At 35.2% G+C, this 17,494-nt stretch overlaps 2 protein-coding genes across 8 annotated transcripts in view; both read right to left on the reverse strand.

Annotated features, from left to right (window-relative positions):
• Window positions 1-14,193, reverse strand: part of LOC129796373 (basement membrane-specific heparan sulfate proteoglycan core protein) — a 28,170-nt gene extending 13,977 nt beyond the window's left edge. Inside the window, exons 1-5 of one of the 7 annotated variants that reach the window (XM_055838242.1) lie at window positions 14,158-14,193; window positions 11,280-11,482; window positions 8,021-8,388; window positions 6,362-6,432; window positions 5,917-6,252 (exon numbers count right to left, since the gene is read on the reverse strand). In XM_055838242.1, coding sequence (XP_055694217.1) covers window positions 5,917-6,252; window positions 6,362-6,432; window positions 8,021-8,388; window positions 11,280-11,330 — 826 coding nt within the window. In that variant the 5' untranslated portion in view covers window positions 11,331-11,482; window positions 14,158-14,193. Of the gene's footprint in view, window positions 1-1,525; window positions 1,780-3,840; window positions 4,017-4,374; window positions 4,496-5,916; window positions 6,253-6,361; window positions 6,433-8,020; window positions 8,389-10,265; window positions 10,805-11,279; window positions 11,483-14,157 lie in introns of those variants that run through there. The other 6 variants (XM_055838243.1, XM_055838241.1, XM_055838245.1 and 3 more) reach the window with 6 other exon arrangements.
• Window positions 14,194-14,669: 476 nt separating this feature from the next.
• LOC129796380 (protein SREK1IP1-like) lies at window positions 14,670-17,439 on the reverse strand. The gene is made up of 3 exons (XM_055838255.1): window positions 17,272-17,439; window positions 16,935-17,197; window positions 14,670-16,863 (listed from the first exon to the last, which is right to left on the reverse strand). Exons 1-3 carry the CDS (start codon window positions 17,356-17,358, stop codon window positions 16,725-16,727), a joined length of 489 nt encoding a protein of 162 aa, XP_055694230.1. The 5' UTR covers window positions 17,359-17,439; the 3' UTR covers window positions 14,670-16,724.
• Window positions 17,440-17,494: the final 55 nt, after the last annotated feature.

Here is a 17,494-nt window from a genome sequence, read left to right on the forward strand (position 1 = left end):
ATCCCAACTTCCGTCATACCTTAGCTAATGTATATGCTTGATGGAAAATTCAATAAGACAAAATATTCAATTAGTGGGAAGGAAAATAGCTGCTCTGAAATCAATTTTATTTTACCTGAAATAGATATTTTTGCGGCGCAAATACTTCGTGCGTTGAAAGTACATGTTGCAGAAACACAATGATGACGTCATTGTGAGCATTTTTGGGATAATCTTTAATGGATTTTCCAATTGATTCTGATAGTGAAAAATGCGAAGCTTCTTTGGAGAATCTTTTTTTGTTTCCTAATGCTGATTGTTTTCTCGAATGAGAGATTTTCTGATACAAAATCGGGTAAAGTCCTTTCTTCACAATCTTCCTAAATAACCATTAAAAATTATATTTCTTTGACTAATTTTGATTTCAATAATTACTTTTTTGGGAGAACAATTTGATTCCATAATTTCAATTTTACTCACAATAAAATCAACAATGAATCACGAAATTTTCTTATCAAATTGATAAATTTCATATGAAAAGTTTTGTGGAAAATACTCATTTTGTGAGTAAGAAAAATATTCTCTTGAACATTTATAAAACATACTGCAACAGTGTTGCGGGGAAATTAAAAGTATTGAACACATAGCAAATAGAGCGAAAAATTATTGATAAAATTCTACATTGACTCACATTTCATTGTGCACAAAAAGGAGAAAAAGATGTTTTTCCCATCGTGAATGTGGAAATGGGTCATTACCACCAACAAGTTAAGAGGTCTCAAACATTGAGTTGAACGATTAAAAGATGAACGATTGAACAAAAATGTAGATGAGCTTTGCAGAGTGGTTGCATTTTAACGATCTCCACTGTGTTGATTTTCACATTAAAATTTTTACAGAGAGAGCGAATGGCCCCAAGACTTGGACCAATAATTTAAATTCTAGAGCAGTGTGGTTGGAAAATGGATTTTGCAATTTTTCACTCTGTGAATGATCTTCACGAAATAAAACAACACTTAATTTTTTTATCGTTTTTTTTTACAGAGTTGTGTGGAAAGTTCTTACTCTGATGTCTAGCACGTAATTCTTCTTAAGAATTAAGGGACTCTTACAATTGTTTAGAGAAGTCTAAAGACGCTGAAAGAAGTTCAAATTAAGATTATTTAAGTTAATAACTTTTAAATATAAAATTAATTCTCTAATTAGATTTTTCCTAGATCCTTTTGCAAGACTTGAAAGCCAATAAAAAACACAGCTAATCTGTCGACAGATCATCTTAAAGATCTTAAATGTTTACACGTAGAATCAGTCGACAGTTAATTCATCCACCTGTTTAACGATGAAGTAATACAAAAACATGTCTCATTCATATGCCCTGAGTCAAGACTTAAAAATAAATCAAAATAGAATAAGAAAAAAATTTTCTCTGCATTTAACGATGCAAGAGCAACAACAATAAAAAATTCTTTTATGCTGTAATTCCTTATTAATACCAATATATGTATGTATATAGCTAATTATTTGTAACAAATCATTCTTTTCTTACCGTAGAATTGTGAAGTGACTGTTGAGTAATTCCACAGTATTAGAAGGAAAATGAGAAAGCAATTTCTCCGTAACGGAATCATTGCTTCTTCGGTTCTATATTAACAGAATTATTATTTTTTTCGGTGAGTAAGCATTGATCAGGGTGTGAGAGTAATAAATTTGTGGGTGGAAAGGTAATTCTTCATCCTCTTTGTCACAATATGATTTTTTTTCTTCTCTCTTTCTCTTTTTTTTTGCAACACCGGACACCAACTATTCATAGAGCAATGAATGCAGAACGAACAAAACTTTTAATGTTTATTAAAATTATCGACTAAACATGATAATTTTGTTAACTTTCTTCTACTTTTTTTCAGCCCGTCGCGAGCTCTTCTTCACCACGTTTGTATTTGCCCTAAACTAAAACTTGCTGTATCAACCGTTTATGTTGTGAATTTTTGAGAAAATAATACTGTCTCTTCTCCCCTTCCCATACCACATACAAGAAAATAATATTATTAGATTTCGGTAAGAACAATACGAGCAATGATTTGGGAAAAGTCTTGTGTAAAGTTTTAAATTTAGAACACAAATTTATGGTGGTTTCGTGTTAAACAATTTTCACTGCCAATTTCCGTGCAATCGCTCATTTCTTCCGCAACTTTCTCCACCGCTGCTGTGAGGATTCTTTTACACACAAACGAACGAAAAAAATCACTTTTAGCAGTTATAAGCAGTGTTTAACAACTGCCAGAACATTTTAATAGTGTGCCATTAAATGGATTTTATTGCTTTACTATGTAATTATTAATGCATTTATTACACAATCTACAAATTTTATGAGATCGCTGATTTGAAATACAATCCACAACAGATAAATATTGAAGAAGAAGATGCTACAACTAATTCTTTAAGAAATATTTCTCTTTTATTTTTATTTCAACCAAATCACAGAAAATCCCATTATAGGAATTTGATTCAATAACTTTTTTATTATTTAAAAAGCATAAAAAATCTTACTTTTTCTGTCGCTCAAAGCAACCAAAAAAGGATTTTCTTTATTTGTCTTTAATAAGAATTAAACATAGTCACAAAGAGATTTCGAAGAATTGTTGGCATCTCTTGAACAAATAAACATTGAATTTTACAAAATTTTCTCTTACAATTTTAACGATCTTTGTCAATTAAAAAAAAAACTTTGCGTAAGACAAAATCTTGGTGAGCAAATTGCAAAAAAGGGCGATCTTGCTCCTCATAGTGTTAAATGTTACAACAGTTCAAGGATTTCCTGATTATTATTACATATTCATTCATTTGGCGATAAGGGACCTCAGCGTCTCTGCAGAGTGTCTCACTTTTTTTATCCCACTGACTTTTCGACGTTCTCCCCGTTGGAAATTGAATGTGAGAAAAATATGCTGATCTTGCCACAAATTAAGTGATGACAGTGAGATTAAAAGAAGCACAGAGTAAGTGAGGAAAAAAAAATATGAGCAATCTGCTGAATGGAAAATTCAGCATAAAATTATTATTTCAAAGATCAACGGGATGTCTGATCTTTCGCGGCTGGAGATGAAAAAAAAAACAGTATTATATTATATTGAAAAATTATGCCCAGAAGTTGGGGATATATATCATATTTTGCCTCCCTTTTAGTTTTCAATTCATCTCATTTTTTCAAAGGGGTGTTTTTCATTTCCTTTCCATGGGAAATCACATCTTGTTCTATTCGTAGGAGTTTATGTGCGATGAGAAGAGGAGCTGAGGACGTTGTGAAAATCGACTCCTGCTGTGGAATTCACGAGGATTCACTATGAAATTCTCAACCTCTTTTGCAATGATATATATACTGAGGACCACCCACTTTTAAACATCCCCAAGCTTCTATTTTTTTCGTGCAACTTCATCTCAATGGGTGGACTTTTTCTGCGTGACTCTCTCTCCCTTTTATAAATATTATCAAGCAAACCATCCCCCCTGCAACAATTTATCCTCACCAACAAAACACTCGCATGGACTTTTTTTATTCATTCATTTTCATGTTAATATTTTCCTCTTTAGATGCGCAACACCCACGATTTTTTATTACATATTCTCTTGCTCTATATCCCCTATTATTGAGGATACTCTCAAGGATAAGCCACCATACTCTCCCCACACACAGTTGGAGCTTTGGAAGCTAAAAGGTCATAATGTATTGGAGGGAATATCCAATTTCTTCCTGTTGGTGTCTTGTGTTACACATCATCCACTTGAAAAATCAATTGATCCAATTGAATGAAAAATCTTTCCACACGGAAATTTAAACCCTCCCCTGTAGGAGCATCCAACTACCACTTTATCGTTGATTTTAAACACAAAATCCTGGCTAATTTGTCACGAACTTTTTTACAACACTTTGCAAATTAAAAAGTCATTTTTTTTGTTCTTAAATTCTCTTCTCTTTATCGTGTAATTTCTTGACCTCACGGGGTCACACAGCACCACAGAATACCCCTTCTTTGGAATCTCTATTGAAAGAATATTTAAACAAATTAAGGATTTTTTTCCAATTCACCAGGAGCTTTGACTTGTCCAAAATCAAAGCACTATACAAGATGATTTTTTGCGAGAAACTTCGTGCTGGAAAATTCGTTAAAAAACCGTTGTTGCTTCTCACAGCAATTTCAAGTGTGTTCTTGCAAAAATTTACCCTTCGGAATGAAATTCAATAAAGAGTGAATTCAATAAAGGGCCAATTTTTACATGGAAAAACTCCTGGGAAAAGGAAAAATTTTGCAAAGAGGAAAATATCGAAGTTTCATCCCCCCCTCACTTTGGGAATTTTAACGACAAGAAAAAATAAAAAGAATTTTAGTGTTTAAGCACTTTTTTCTCCGCTCTCAAGTATATCTCCCCCCTTGAACACTTTGGGTTGTCTCACGGAGTGTTTCCGACTCCCCTTCTCGCGAATGACTGACTAGCGACTAAGACAACTGACGACGATAGACTCCATCACAAGAGAGAGAGACACTTTTTTATCGTATCAAAAGGCAACACACCACTGTGAGAGTCACTCCCGGAATATAGCATACTATATACAAGCAATATTGGATGATATTACAGCACAATTTGTGTGACCCTCTCTCACACATTCCTGCCTGACCAATCCTCCTTTCCTTTGCCATCCCTGCTGTTTCATCCAGAGCACAGCCCGCGCACATACGCATTCAAAATCTATCCTCACAATTTTGCAGAATAATTAATTTCTGCAATGCAAAAATCATATATAGTATGTGCGAATGTGAGATATACTCAAGTGCACTACAATCCTTAAGGAGATCCTCCTCATGGCATTGAGTACCTTTACACAGGATGGAAGACCTTAATGTACAATGTGGGAAGGCTACTTCTGCAATAGCAACTTCAACATTCACCAGTAATTGCTTACAATATTTGAAGCTACAAAAATCAACGATAAAGTTTGTACGATATACTAGAATCTGGTAGGCTTCTTGCAAAAAAAAGGGGTATGTCGTTGCAAGAAATCGAGTACCTATGTAGATTTTTTGCCACATTCAAATAATCAAAAATAAAACTCTTCGAAAAAATTAATATCTTGCAATAAAATAGTCTTTATAACGAGTAAAATAGGAGAATTATTCCTTAGATTTACTACTACAGTGTGCAGGGAAATAAACACAATGGTGACGTCATTGTAGGTATTTTTAGAATATGCCTTTGTCGTCTTTTTTCAAGTTGATCCTAGTGATAAAGGGGATGTTTCTTGAGCATTTTCTTTTTTAACTTCAACAAGAAAATAACGATTGAAAAAGAAAACACCAGAACAGAAGCTGGAAAACTCGATGTACAAAAAGAATTAAAATGACATGCCCCCTTGTATTCCTCGCCCTAAGTTCAAAGAAATCATATTTCCAACAGCTTCAACAGCTATATGAACCATCCTTGTGAGATAATTATTAAAATACACTGATGGAGATGGAGAATTAAAAAGAAAAATCACAATTTGACCTTCTCAATCTCTCTCGCTCTTGCTTATGATTTTTTGCATCCTCCAACTTATGAGCGCCAGAACGATAAGATTTGAGATTTGGGGTGTTATGGTGGTTTTTTTTTGTAGACAGCAAGGTCAAGAAATAAAATAGATTATGCGATGCTTATGGAGTCTCTTCCATGGAGCAAAATGAAAATTGGGAGAGAGCGAGAGAGTCCAGCAGAGCAACAAAATACTGTGAGAATGCAATTTTTGTGGTTCTGTGGTGCAAATGGTGTGAATGTGAAATGGGAAAATTGGGGCACAAATGAGGATGGTCGCTGGGTGGGTTGGCCTCTTCGCGTGATTCAAAGACGCGTCGGCGCAAGGGTTTGGATGGGCTAAAAAAAGGTCATTCCGACGGCAAAAGAACTTACCAACTATTGTGTTGAAAACATAATTGGTGGCTTCGACGTCAAGTTTGCCAATACGATGATAATTCCTGATTTGCTGACCAAGTTCTCTGGATAATTTAGCCAGAGATACGGGATGTTCAGCTGTTACATCCGCAACAACATCAATGTTATTCACATTGGATTTCAATTTGCGAACATTCGCATTTATATGATTCTGATCATCGAAATCAAGAAGAATATCATTGAAGAATCCCTCGAGTGATTCCGTGATATTCCCACGAATAAATTTGTAGCCGGGTGATCTTCGATTGCTGTAGTCATCTTTCCAAGGCTCCAGCATTGTGAAAGACATTTGAACTGAAGAGAGAACAAGAAAAATAAAGAAAATTCTGAGTTTATGAGAAAAACAAGAGAATTTAGAAATGGACAGAAATAGCTTGTGCACCGCTGGGACGCATAAACTTACACGAACGATCTCCAGTAATTTCAGGAATTGAGCCAGACCCAGAAAAATCACTGTCTTCATCGTCATTTTCACTGTAGAGAAAGCAAAAAAAAAAAGAGAAGGAAAATCAAATGGTGATGAATGAGGCGGAAAAAGTGTTTATGGGAACTTTCGGCAAAATGTTTACTCAACGTCCTCCGCCAAAAGAAATTTAGCTGATCGAGAACTTTAATCAAAAAATGCACGATATTCTCATTTTTCATGCGACTCCCCGAGACACCACCAAGTGTGTTTATTGTTTCTAATTCAAAGAAAAAAAAATCTTTTTCTTTCAAAATTTTTTCCTCATGCAAAATAATATTTCTTTAAGAACAGTATATATTTCTTTAAGCTTTTAATAAACTTCAAATTATGGAGAGAAAATTTATGATGTTTTTTCTGTGAATTACTTTCCTTGAATTTCCTCTCAGTCGATTGCTCAATATAAAGTTCCTAAACGAAAAAATCTATGTATTTAAAAAAAATCACATTGTTTGACCTTACAGGAGGATTTACCTCAATTTTTTTCAGCTGGTTGGCAAGGGAGAAAATTGGGAAATGAGATCACACAGCTAATTCAAATGATTTTGTATATTTTTGTGATCACCGTTTGCACGTAGCCGAAAATATTCTCTATAAACATTCACAATGAATGTTTTAGCTCCTTTAGCGAAAGAACTCATGGTTAGAGCAAATTGCAAAGGATGTTTGATCAGAACTCTGGCATTCTAATGAATTTTCATCTTATTAGATTGTATATTAGTTTATTACAATAAACTTTGCCGCCACAAATCTTCCATTCTTATGACCACCACTGTGTAAAGCACTTCCAATGATTTTTTTATCGTCTTATGGGTCAAATTACATATTTCTTTAAGAATATGTAATTAAGTTGAGTACAAAATAAACAAAAATCACCTATAAATTATAGATTTTCATTTACATTGCTAATACGGAGAATGTATCAGTAAGAGAGTCAACAAATTAGCAAACATTCTGCAAATTATCATCAAGAATACTGTCCTTTTAGTTATCAAAATTACAATTAAAACAAAAATTTTAAGAATTTGAGTATCATTGAGTAACGAGAAGAAAAATTAATCATAAGTGGACAAACGATGGGCAAGAAAAATCATCGCAAGATGATTAAATTGAGAAACTTCTCGCGCCTTGTGATTTCTCAATCAGCAACCAAATGGGACGCCCAATTGACTATCAATGAGAACAAATTGAAAGGGCCCCCTCATCGTTTGTTGGATGTGTAACATATTGATACAAATTTTCTTCCTTCGAACTTCATTTAATGACTCCCCATATTATAAGCATTTGTAATTCAATGGAGTGTAAACATAATGGTTGGAAGAAGAAAAAAGAGCCACACTGTGTGCCTCGCACTTAAATTTGTGTGGCATCATCGAAAATTACTCGCCCCATCGTCGTTCATCTTTCTCATGTGTCACACTCTCGGGGCCACTCAACATGAATATTAAAAGCGTGCAAACAAGTCAATCTATATTGCTATGCTGCTAATATATAGCTCGTCGCATATCACCTTTTCAAGTACTTTAAATCAACCCCACGCGAGGGATGCGGTAGAGTATCAAATTCCATTATATAGAATGCAAAAAATATATAACTTACCCATCGTAGAGAGATTTCTGCCTGAGGACGCGTTTCTTAGATCTCGTAGTGTCCAAGAAGGGGAGGAATGGTGCTGGTGTGGTTCTAATCTTTTTCTTCTTCTCATTTTTCTTCAACGCCTTCGCTGCTGCATCCTTCTTCAGATCCTCCTTCAACTCCTTTCGCAATTTCTTCACCAATCTCTGGCGTTTCCTTTCCTCCTTTACCCTTCGTTTCCTATCCTTTCGCTTCTTTTTCATCCCCTTGTGCACCTTTTCCGTCCTATTTCTCTGCCCAGCAATCTCTTCGGTGACCATTGGGGCTCCAGTAGTCGCTAAGCCGGGTGACACGGGAAGTTCATCGAACACTATATCGGAGTTTACATTGTCCTGAAATTGTTCCCATAAATAGAGTTGAAAGTATTACAACACCATATACATATTCTCGTTGAGCAATTATGTATGGTGATATGAGCCGCACAATTTCAGCACATGAGGCTTCATCAATATCGCCGGAAGAAAGATTTCGCGAAACATTTCCGGGTCGGATTTTTTCTCCCCATTTATGTAAGTCGAAAGAACTTTTTTTTGCACAAAAAAAAATGTATGAAATTTTAGAGATACTTATCCTTGATAATGAATTTTATTTTGATACCCTGAGGAAAACTCCAAAGTATGAATCGAAATGTCAAGGTAAAAAAAATATTATTCGTTTTACATACAAGGAGCAAAATTAAATTTTAAATTCTCTAATAACATTATAATAATATTTAATAGTAATATAAATCATTAATTATTTTAATATTTAAATTCCCTAATATTCCTTTCAGTTTAAAATTTATAGATAAAGAAAGAAAAATGTTCTGCAAAAGTCTCATAAAGGGACAGAAGATCCTTTACTCTTTGTCCTGATTAAACTTTAATTTATCTCTTTCAAGATATTCACGTTAGGATATTTTTAAGAATAAAGTGTCTATCAATTTAGCAATCCAGCCGTCAGAGGTTGATGTTACAATTTTTTTCACCGGTTCTGTACTCGAACCGGCAACCTCTTCAATTCGAGCTAATTGCCTTAACCAACTGCGCCAAGTTCTTTCGTAAATATTAACTTGTGTATGTTGATTTGTAAAGAAAAAAAAAGGAAATCAAACTGAAAATGTCCGAAATATTTCGCTAGCATATTTTAAAACATAAGATTCTTGCATGATAGCCCAAAGTGACGGCAATAGGCGCCTTATCACCCCAGAAGTTGACTCTCGCAGTGATCTTTTTTGTCGAAAGGTCACATTAATTCCTTCTTCTTTGTGTTATTTCTTCAAAATTCTTATCAATACTGCCATTTTATCACTCCGCATGTACGAAATTCTAAAATTGACCGCTCGAGCCATTCCATAAAGTTTCATTTTTTCCTGCTGTGCTCATTTTTGCTAATTTTATTCGCCAAAAAAAATTCTCTACTCAGACAGAGGATCATATTTAATTGACAATGGCTGGATGAGGAATTTTAATTTTTTTCTGCTGATTCAATACTTCTTCAAGACATGGATGGGGGGTGAGGGACATTTTGGTATTATGTATGGAAGTTAATTTCAGCTTCTCTATGGCGGATTTATTTGCAGTACATTCGGGCTGTGGCAAAATCATAATGTATTCAACTTGAGGAATTTTAATGTTACAATTATCGATTTAACAAAGTGACTTTTGTGTCTTTCAACTTGCGTTCACTGTCTCGTCCTTTTTTGTCATCTCAACCCCTTTTACCCACGTGCCCATTGGGGTTTGTCTACTATGCTTGTTTCGGGGGGTGTGGGTGGGCTGGGAGATCGATTGGTGGTAATTTTGTACAGTTGAAGAATTTAATGTTTTCTCTCGCCAAGGAAAAATCTTACAATTTCGCTTCTTGTACTGGAGGAATTTGCAATTGGTTGTAGAATTTTTTTTAAAAAACTCTTTGATGAGGGGTGGGATGTGAATCTCGCGCCGTATGATGCACGACATGGAAGATGCTGATGGGAGCATAAAGCTTTCGAGGGGAAGAGTGGTATTTTGTGGTGAAAAATCGTGTGTTGTTGGTGGAAAGAAAAAAAATAAAAGAGAAGAACGTGTCCAGAAGTGCTAAAGATGCCCTCCGCAACACGGAAGTTACTCGCCCAAGAGTGGAGAAGGAGAGAGGGAAGGCGCAATACGATGGGTGAAGAATAGCACGAAGAGGGTGACTTATATAGCAGAAGAAAAGGGGATCAAGTGGTATCAAGCGTGTAAATTACCTTGTGGGTGGCAACATTTTGGTGGTGGCTAGTGTGACGAGAGGATTCAACAGCAGACACATGATGTTTATCGATGGGAACCACAAATGAATACACGACAATTGCTAAAATAGCAAATAATTGGCACACTTTTGCCATCTCTCACCCCTGCCCCTTTCGAAGCACGAGTGCCCCGTTATCCTCGTGGTGTTGCAATCACACCCCCGCACACTCACGCACAGTTCAAGGCTCACCCAGGTGAGAGTTCACACCTTTTTCTCAATCACAAATCATTAATGAAAATGGCAAAAAATTAAGAAAATTAAACACCCACGATGGGAATTAATTTTTATTTTTGAGAATATTCTTTTCTTTAACACACTCTTCGAAGGAAATACCGTGAGCAATAAGAAAAAAAAAAGAAATGAGGAAGCACTTGAGAAGAGAAAAAAATTAGCAAAGATCTGTAGAGTCCGCAGCAAGTGTCCGAATGTGCTTCCACGATTGAAGCCGGAGGAACACTGATCAGCGCGTAAAATATTCACATCATTTGGCAAATTTTATAATAAATACACGCGCGGAGCCCTTTTTTTTCACCCATTCATCCATTCAAACACTACACGCTCTCTCGTGGCTTTTCTTCCAGAGATAGGCTCCAAACAGTTAAAATATGTATATTCTCAAACCCGTGCGCGTATTTACATATATATATAACTACATTTATAAAATTCTGTTCTCTCCACATCCAACCATTTGGTGGAAGTTTTTACTCGCTCGCGCCCAAAATGTCTATGTGTGTTGTGTGGTCTCTCTCCTTCAATCCACAGCATTTTGTAGAAGAAGAAAAAAAATAAGCGATAATGTCCATTTACATTTCCCTCATTTTCATCACCACCCATTGCAATATACATAGAAAAAAATACTATGGTATGAATTTTTCCTTTTCTCCCGCACATGTAAACTCCTCATACCGTGTGTGAAAAGAAAAGCCACATTGGATCAAGGAGAGTGAGAAAAATCTTATTCTTAGCTCACCCATATGCAATCTCCAACATTGTTGACTCCCAAACATCCATGATCCCTCATCGTCTTTCCGTGCGCTTATGTTGAAGTTTCGGAACATCCCGCAGAAAGTTTTTTTTTTCTTTTTACATTCTCCCTCCTTCGTTGTACTCTCGCTCTCTCGTGTGCGCTCTCTCAGTTGCCTCTCCCGATGGTTTCCACATTATTCTTAGACTCTGTACCAAACGCCAAAAATGTCTTGGTGAAATATTTGCATTAGATTTCCAAGAATTATGTATTATGGCATTTGACGATGCACCACGCAAGAAACCGGAATTTTTATATACATATATAGATAAATTCATCAATATATATATATTCTCACAGTCGCCAAGTGAAGATCTTGTATTCTTTACTTATACGGTAATATGTGCTTTTAATCATTGTGCTTTAAATGGGCATTTAAATTCCTGTGAAATATGTGAAATTTATAACAAAAGATAAATGAATTAACCCAGATTTGACCATTGTAGGTACTATATTTAGTAGGGGAGACCAGAGTAAAAAAAGACAATTTGCATAAATCCTTATCTCCAGGATTCCCCAAGGGCAAAAAAATTCCTTGATAAGTCATTCTTATAGGAAATTTCCTTACCTACAACTTTGTCTCACACCACTTTTCTCTATCTCAACGGGAAATATGAGTTTTCGAGCTTTTCCTGAACCCTTCCACTTCTGACTTTTTTTAAAACTCGGCGGGTAAATATAGTCACCAGTGGGGTAAATAAAGTTGGTGGAATTTTCCGACATTTCCAAGGATTTTCCACTTGAGAGATTAATTGTAGTTACTAACCGAACTCCTCACCTGTTCATCGGCTACAAGTAATTTCACTTTTCTATCCACTAAAACAGAGAATTTTATAATTTTCTTAATCACGTCATTTTGCGATAAATGGTTAGAAAATATTGTCAAAAGTTCGTAGTTCTATATGATTTATATTGTTGACTATATTTACCCCAATGGACATGTTTTGGTTCAAACATGGCACTTAAAAATTTTCAACTGACTTTTTTTTTACCCAGGTCTCTTCTATGCTCAGCAAAGGTTTTATTTGTTAACGCAAAATTATAGGGGGACACCCTTCCCCGAGAAATCCGCGGTAGATGAAGTATCAATCGACTCTAACCAGAGGGCGAGATTAAATTATAAATATTTCCGCCTGCAGTGCAACTTAAATTTAATTAGCTTTCGGTTAATCCCTATTTTAGTCACGGTATCGATTTTTCTATGTAAATAAAATGATAAATAATTCTCGGGGATTAATTGAATTCTTTCAGGATTGATTCGGGAAAATCTCCGTAAAGAGGACTAGTCATTCTAGTATGAATCAGTCCCCAAGGAGGTGACCAAATTTTGTTTTTAAATTATCGTAGGGCATTACTAAGGACTCAAGAAAATCGTGGTAATTTCCCGGAAAAGCGCTGGGAAATGTACGAATTTTCACATTTTATGTCAAATCGGGTGCAAACTTCTTTGATTTTTTTCTTAATTTCTAGTTATTCTAGAAAATTCCTTTCTGTGCCATATGAAAGCTATTTAAAGGCCTAACAATATATATTTAAACCATTTTCCCACGGTGGAAAACTCGCGATATTTTCCGGCATTGAACTATTCTTTCGCTTCCCATTTCTCCAATATTGAACGTGACCAATTTTAAAATATCTCATTTTGTAGCATTTTTAATTATCTTTCATTTGATATAGCACTTGCCGGGGAAATCCGCTGGGAAAACTCGCTACAGAATGATTTTTCAAAGTTAAGCACATTTTCACGTTGGAGGAAAAGAGATGGCAAATTTTTTTCTAGGGGAATTCTTAGAACATTCTGGAAACATCAAAGACAACGCGAAAACGTGCTTAACTTTGGAAAATCATTCTGTAGCGAGTTTTCCCAGCGGATTTCCCCGGCAAGTGCTATATCAAATGAAAGATAATTAAAAATGCTACAAAATGAGATATTTTAAAATTGGTCACGTTCAATATTGGAGAAATGGGAAGCGAAAGAATAGTTCAATGCCGGAAAATATCGCGAGTTTTCCACCGTGGGAAAATGGTTTAAATATATATTGTTAGGCCTTTAAATAGCTTTCATATGGCACAGAAAGGAATTTTCTAGAATAACTAGAAATTAAGAAAAAAATCAAAGAAGTTTGCACCCGATTTGACATAAAATGTGAAAATTCGTATATTTCCCAGCGCTTTTCCGGGAAATTACCACGATTTTCTTGAGTCCTTAGTAATGCCCTACGATAATTTAAAAACAAAATTTGGTCACCTCCTTGGGGACTGATTCATACTAGAATGACTAACCCTCTTTCGCTCAGCAACAGGTGAGAAACCCTCATGTATTGAGAATAGAAGATCTTCTTAAAATTAAAATAAAAAACGTAAAAGAATCAGTGAAAGGAAGAGTTTAAGAACTTCTTACAAGATATTAGAAGGAAGGATAAGATTGAATATTCTAGCTCATTTAGAAATTATTTTTCACGAAAATTTCAAAAGAAAATCTGGACAGATCTGATCTGTGTTAAGAACAAATCAATTGGAAAAAAAACTTTTTCTTTTCAAAGTATCATTGAAGAAATTAAAATTAAATTGGAACTTTTTAGACCTACTTTATTATAATTACAGTGGGACCCCAGTACAACGACCACTTGGTTATACTACTCTCGCGCATTGAAAATAATGAGTGTGAAGAGTACATCCGAGTGGTCGTTGTACTGGGGTTCCACTGTAGTTAATTCTGGGTGAAAACTAACTATAGAATCTTCGTTAATAATTTTTTTTAATTAAATTAATAAGGAGTTATTAAATTCTGTTTCCAAAACGGATAAAGAAAATGAAAACTTACTCATTGATCCTAAATTTTTTCCTCCTTCATTTTGTCATCATCTAGAAACATAAAAGAAAAAAAAAGTCTTTGAGAAAAAAATAATAAATCATATTGGGTGTGGAAAATTCTTATTGTGCTGCTGCTGAGAACGCGGCTATAACCAGATGAGATCAACTCACTCTCGTCTGGTGACATCATGGATTTCTCAATATTTGTACATCAAGCGAATGCAAATTTCCACTTTGCGTCCTCTTTTGTCATTCCATCCAACTTTGCTGCTTCTGAGATGTGAGAAAAATCTCAACAAATATGATTTTATGGTGGAGAAAAAATATTCTTTGCTATGAGCATTTCATCTCACTTCTGAACATGCAAACGGACACACCTTCGCAGAATCAGTGAAATACATGACCAAAGGGCAGATAAGACTAATGGTGCTAAATGGCATGCTAAAACGATTTCAATGGATTTGCTGGTGTTTAACCCGATGGAGATTTTCTGATTTTATTGCGAAAAAGAAAAGAAACATATTGGGATTGTATGAAATTCTTTAATCAGTCAAAAGTTCTTTTAATCAAATAATTGTTTAGTATGGCCGTTTGAAGTGAATTTTAAATGTTTTTTTTTGCATATAATTACGTTTTCAAAATCTCCCTACATTTTGGTATATTTTATAAAATCAGATCAGAATTATATTTTTTAAAAAAAATTAGAAAATCTAAATATTTTATTTTCGCGAAGTTTGAATGGATAGTCAATTCTCAACTGAAATTCTTGAAATTTGGAATAAGAAATTCTAAAACTGATTCTATGACTGAATCTATTCTACTATCTATTCTAGACTAACCCGGATTAAATTTTAAATGTTTTCGTTTCTTTACCATTCAAGATCAAGTATGGACTTAAGAATTATATCGTTCAAGTACTTCCCTAGACTTTTTAAACTTAATTGAACCTAATACCATTTTTTTCTTGGAATATGTTATAATTGAATTAAATAATAAATTACTCGCAATGTCGTAAGGTCTTTTTTTTTAATTTATTAAAATTTAAATTAAATAAAAATATACAACTCAAATCTTATCCATTCAGAGTCTTACAGTCAGAACGTTCTCAAGAAAAATGTAATAAGCGAGTTAGCTGTGTTTCTTTCAGACACAGCTTTTGTGTACCGAGCAAAATCGAAAGTCGTCAGATCGGGCTCAAACTTGGTATGAGCACGAATTAGGGTCCCCACATTCCAAAAAACGTATGCGCCAAAAAATTTTTTTGTCCGGCCGGCCTTCCGTCCGGCCGGCCGTCCGGATTATAAACTTAAATTGCAAGAGAACGGTGATAGATAGAGACTTGCGGTAAACGGCAAAGTTTAAATATCGACCTGAAGAAATCCGATTATGAAGTCAAATCCACCCCCCCACCCCTCCGTCCGCCATTTTGGATAACCTCAAAATTTTGTTTTCGCTATATCTCAGCCCCTATTATAGCTAGAGGTCTGAAATTTTGATATGTTGTAGGGGCCATCAAGAGCTTTCCAACGATACCTCATTTTCGAAAATCGGTCAAGCCGTTTAGTCAATATGGCCGCCACAATTTTTCATCGAAAATCGACCATAACTCGAAAACGGCTTAACCGATTTTGATCAACCCGGGCTCAAATGAAAGCTCTCAACAAGCCCTACAACTTTCTAGAACATCGAAACTTTCAAAAGTGACCGCTAGGGGGCCAAAAATCAAAAACAAAATTTTCGATGAGTTTTCGATGAATATCTCGAAAACGGCGACATAAATTTTCTTCATTTTTTGATATGTTATAGCTGACTATATTATCTAGCTCCATGCCAAAAATGAAGAAAATCTATGGATCCGTTCTCGAGATATAGCCTTCCAAAGTTGGCATGTCATATCTCGGGTTCTACAAGTCCGATCTTGATCAACTCAAGCGCAAATGAAAGGTTTCGAGAAACCCTACAAATGTCTAGAACATTGCAACTTCGAAAAATGACCGCAAGAGGCGCTAAAGTCAAAAATAAAGTTTTCTAAAATTTCGAACTCGAATTTTTCGAAAATGGCGACATAAATTTTTTTCATTTTTCGATATGTTATAGCTGACTTCAAGACCTTTCAAACAAAAAAAAATTTATGAAAATCTATGGATCCGTTCTCGAGATATAGCCTTCTAAAGATTTCTTAGGGTATGAATTTTCAACTTTTCCCGACTTTGCGCGTATTTAAATTAATTCGCAATCCAGTTTGCTCTCACAAAATTGGTACACTGAAAGAAACACAGCTCCCGTAAGCTTGGTCAGCTTACCAGTACATTTTTTACGATTTCTTGCCATGGTTGACTTGAAACCTTACTATCCCACATACTCCCGCTGTTCTTGCTCATGAGAAATGTAATTTCTGTGCTTGAGCAGAAAAATTGATCACGAGCAAGGAATGGGAGTGGTATAGTGATGAACATCTCTTGATAAGCAGAGGTTTGCAAATCTCAATCTCTTCCTCGTCGTAGAATCAATCATATAGAAAATTAAATTTGGAAGTTTATCTTAACCTGTGCGGTAGCAAAAAATCCCCAATATTTTTTATTTCTTCTTTTTAGACTTTTTTGTCTTCCGGGATTTGTGTTTTTTTCTTTTCCTGGAGTCTACACTGGAGCTGGAATCGGATTCAGAGGAATCGCTTGATTCATCCGACGAGGATTCCGTATCAGAGTCATCCGAACTGTGAGAAAAATTTTCAAAGTAAATCAAAGTAATTAAGTAATTAGTATCCCACAGGACAAAGGTAACCACCTTGATGACTCAGAGTCTGTGTATCTCCTCTTCTTTCTTTTCTTTGAGGATTTCTTCTTCAGTTTCTTAGCTCGTTCTTTTCTCCTCTTACTCTTCAATTCTTCCTTTTTCTTGGAATCTTTCCTTTTTTTCGTTTCTTCCCTTTTCTTCTCCACCTCCTCGAGTTCTTCCTTTCGCAATTTCTTCAGTGGTGTCACGTATTTATCATCTGAATCACTGCTAGTGCTGCTTACATCCAGGAGAATTTCCTTTTCCGGGTCCAGCTATACATTGTCGTAAACAAAAAAAAGTAAGGTTAGACAAGGGATACTACGATGAATTGCGAAAAATGGAATACCTTCAGGAAATTCCTGCATTGGTAGGTTAAATGCCCAGTGTAGCCACATTTTTTGCACGCAGATCTATTATTTTTATTTACATTCATGGTGAAAATGCACAAAAAAAATTTCCTGCGAACGCTATCGTCAAAAACAAACAAGATCAGCTGGTACACATACGACTCACGCTGACTAAATAGACGAGGTGCTAACGCTGCCCCTGAAAATAGACTTTATGAATTT

This window comes from Lutzomyia longipalpis, chromosome 4, assembly GCF_024334085.1.
Source record: "Lutzomyia longipalpis isolate SR_M1_2022 chromosome 4, ASM2433408v1".
NCBI classification, from domain to species: Eukaryota; Metazoa; Arthropoda; class Insecta; order Diptera; family Psychodidae; genus Lutzomyia; species Lutzomyia longipalpis.

Excerpts from the sequence above, each read along its gene's own strand:
- LOC129796380 (XM_055838255.1), bottom strand. The coding sequence starts at position 17,358 with ATGAATGTAAATAAAAATAATAGATCTGCGTGCAAAAAATGTGGCTAC. Across the intron at positions 17,198-17,271 it reads AATGCAGGAATTTCCTGAAG|CTGGACCCGGAAAAGGAAAT; the intron begins GTATTCCATTTT and ends GACAATGTATAG. Across the intron at positions 16,864-16,934 it reads ACAGACTCTGAGTCATCAAG|TTCGGATGACTCTGATACGG; the intron begins GTGGTTACCTTT and ends TTTTTCTCACAG.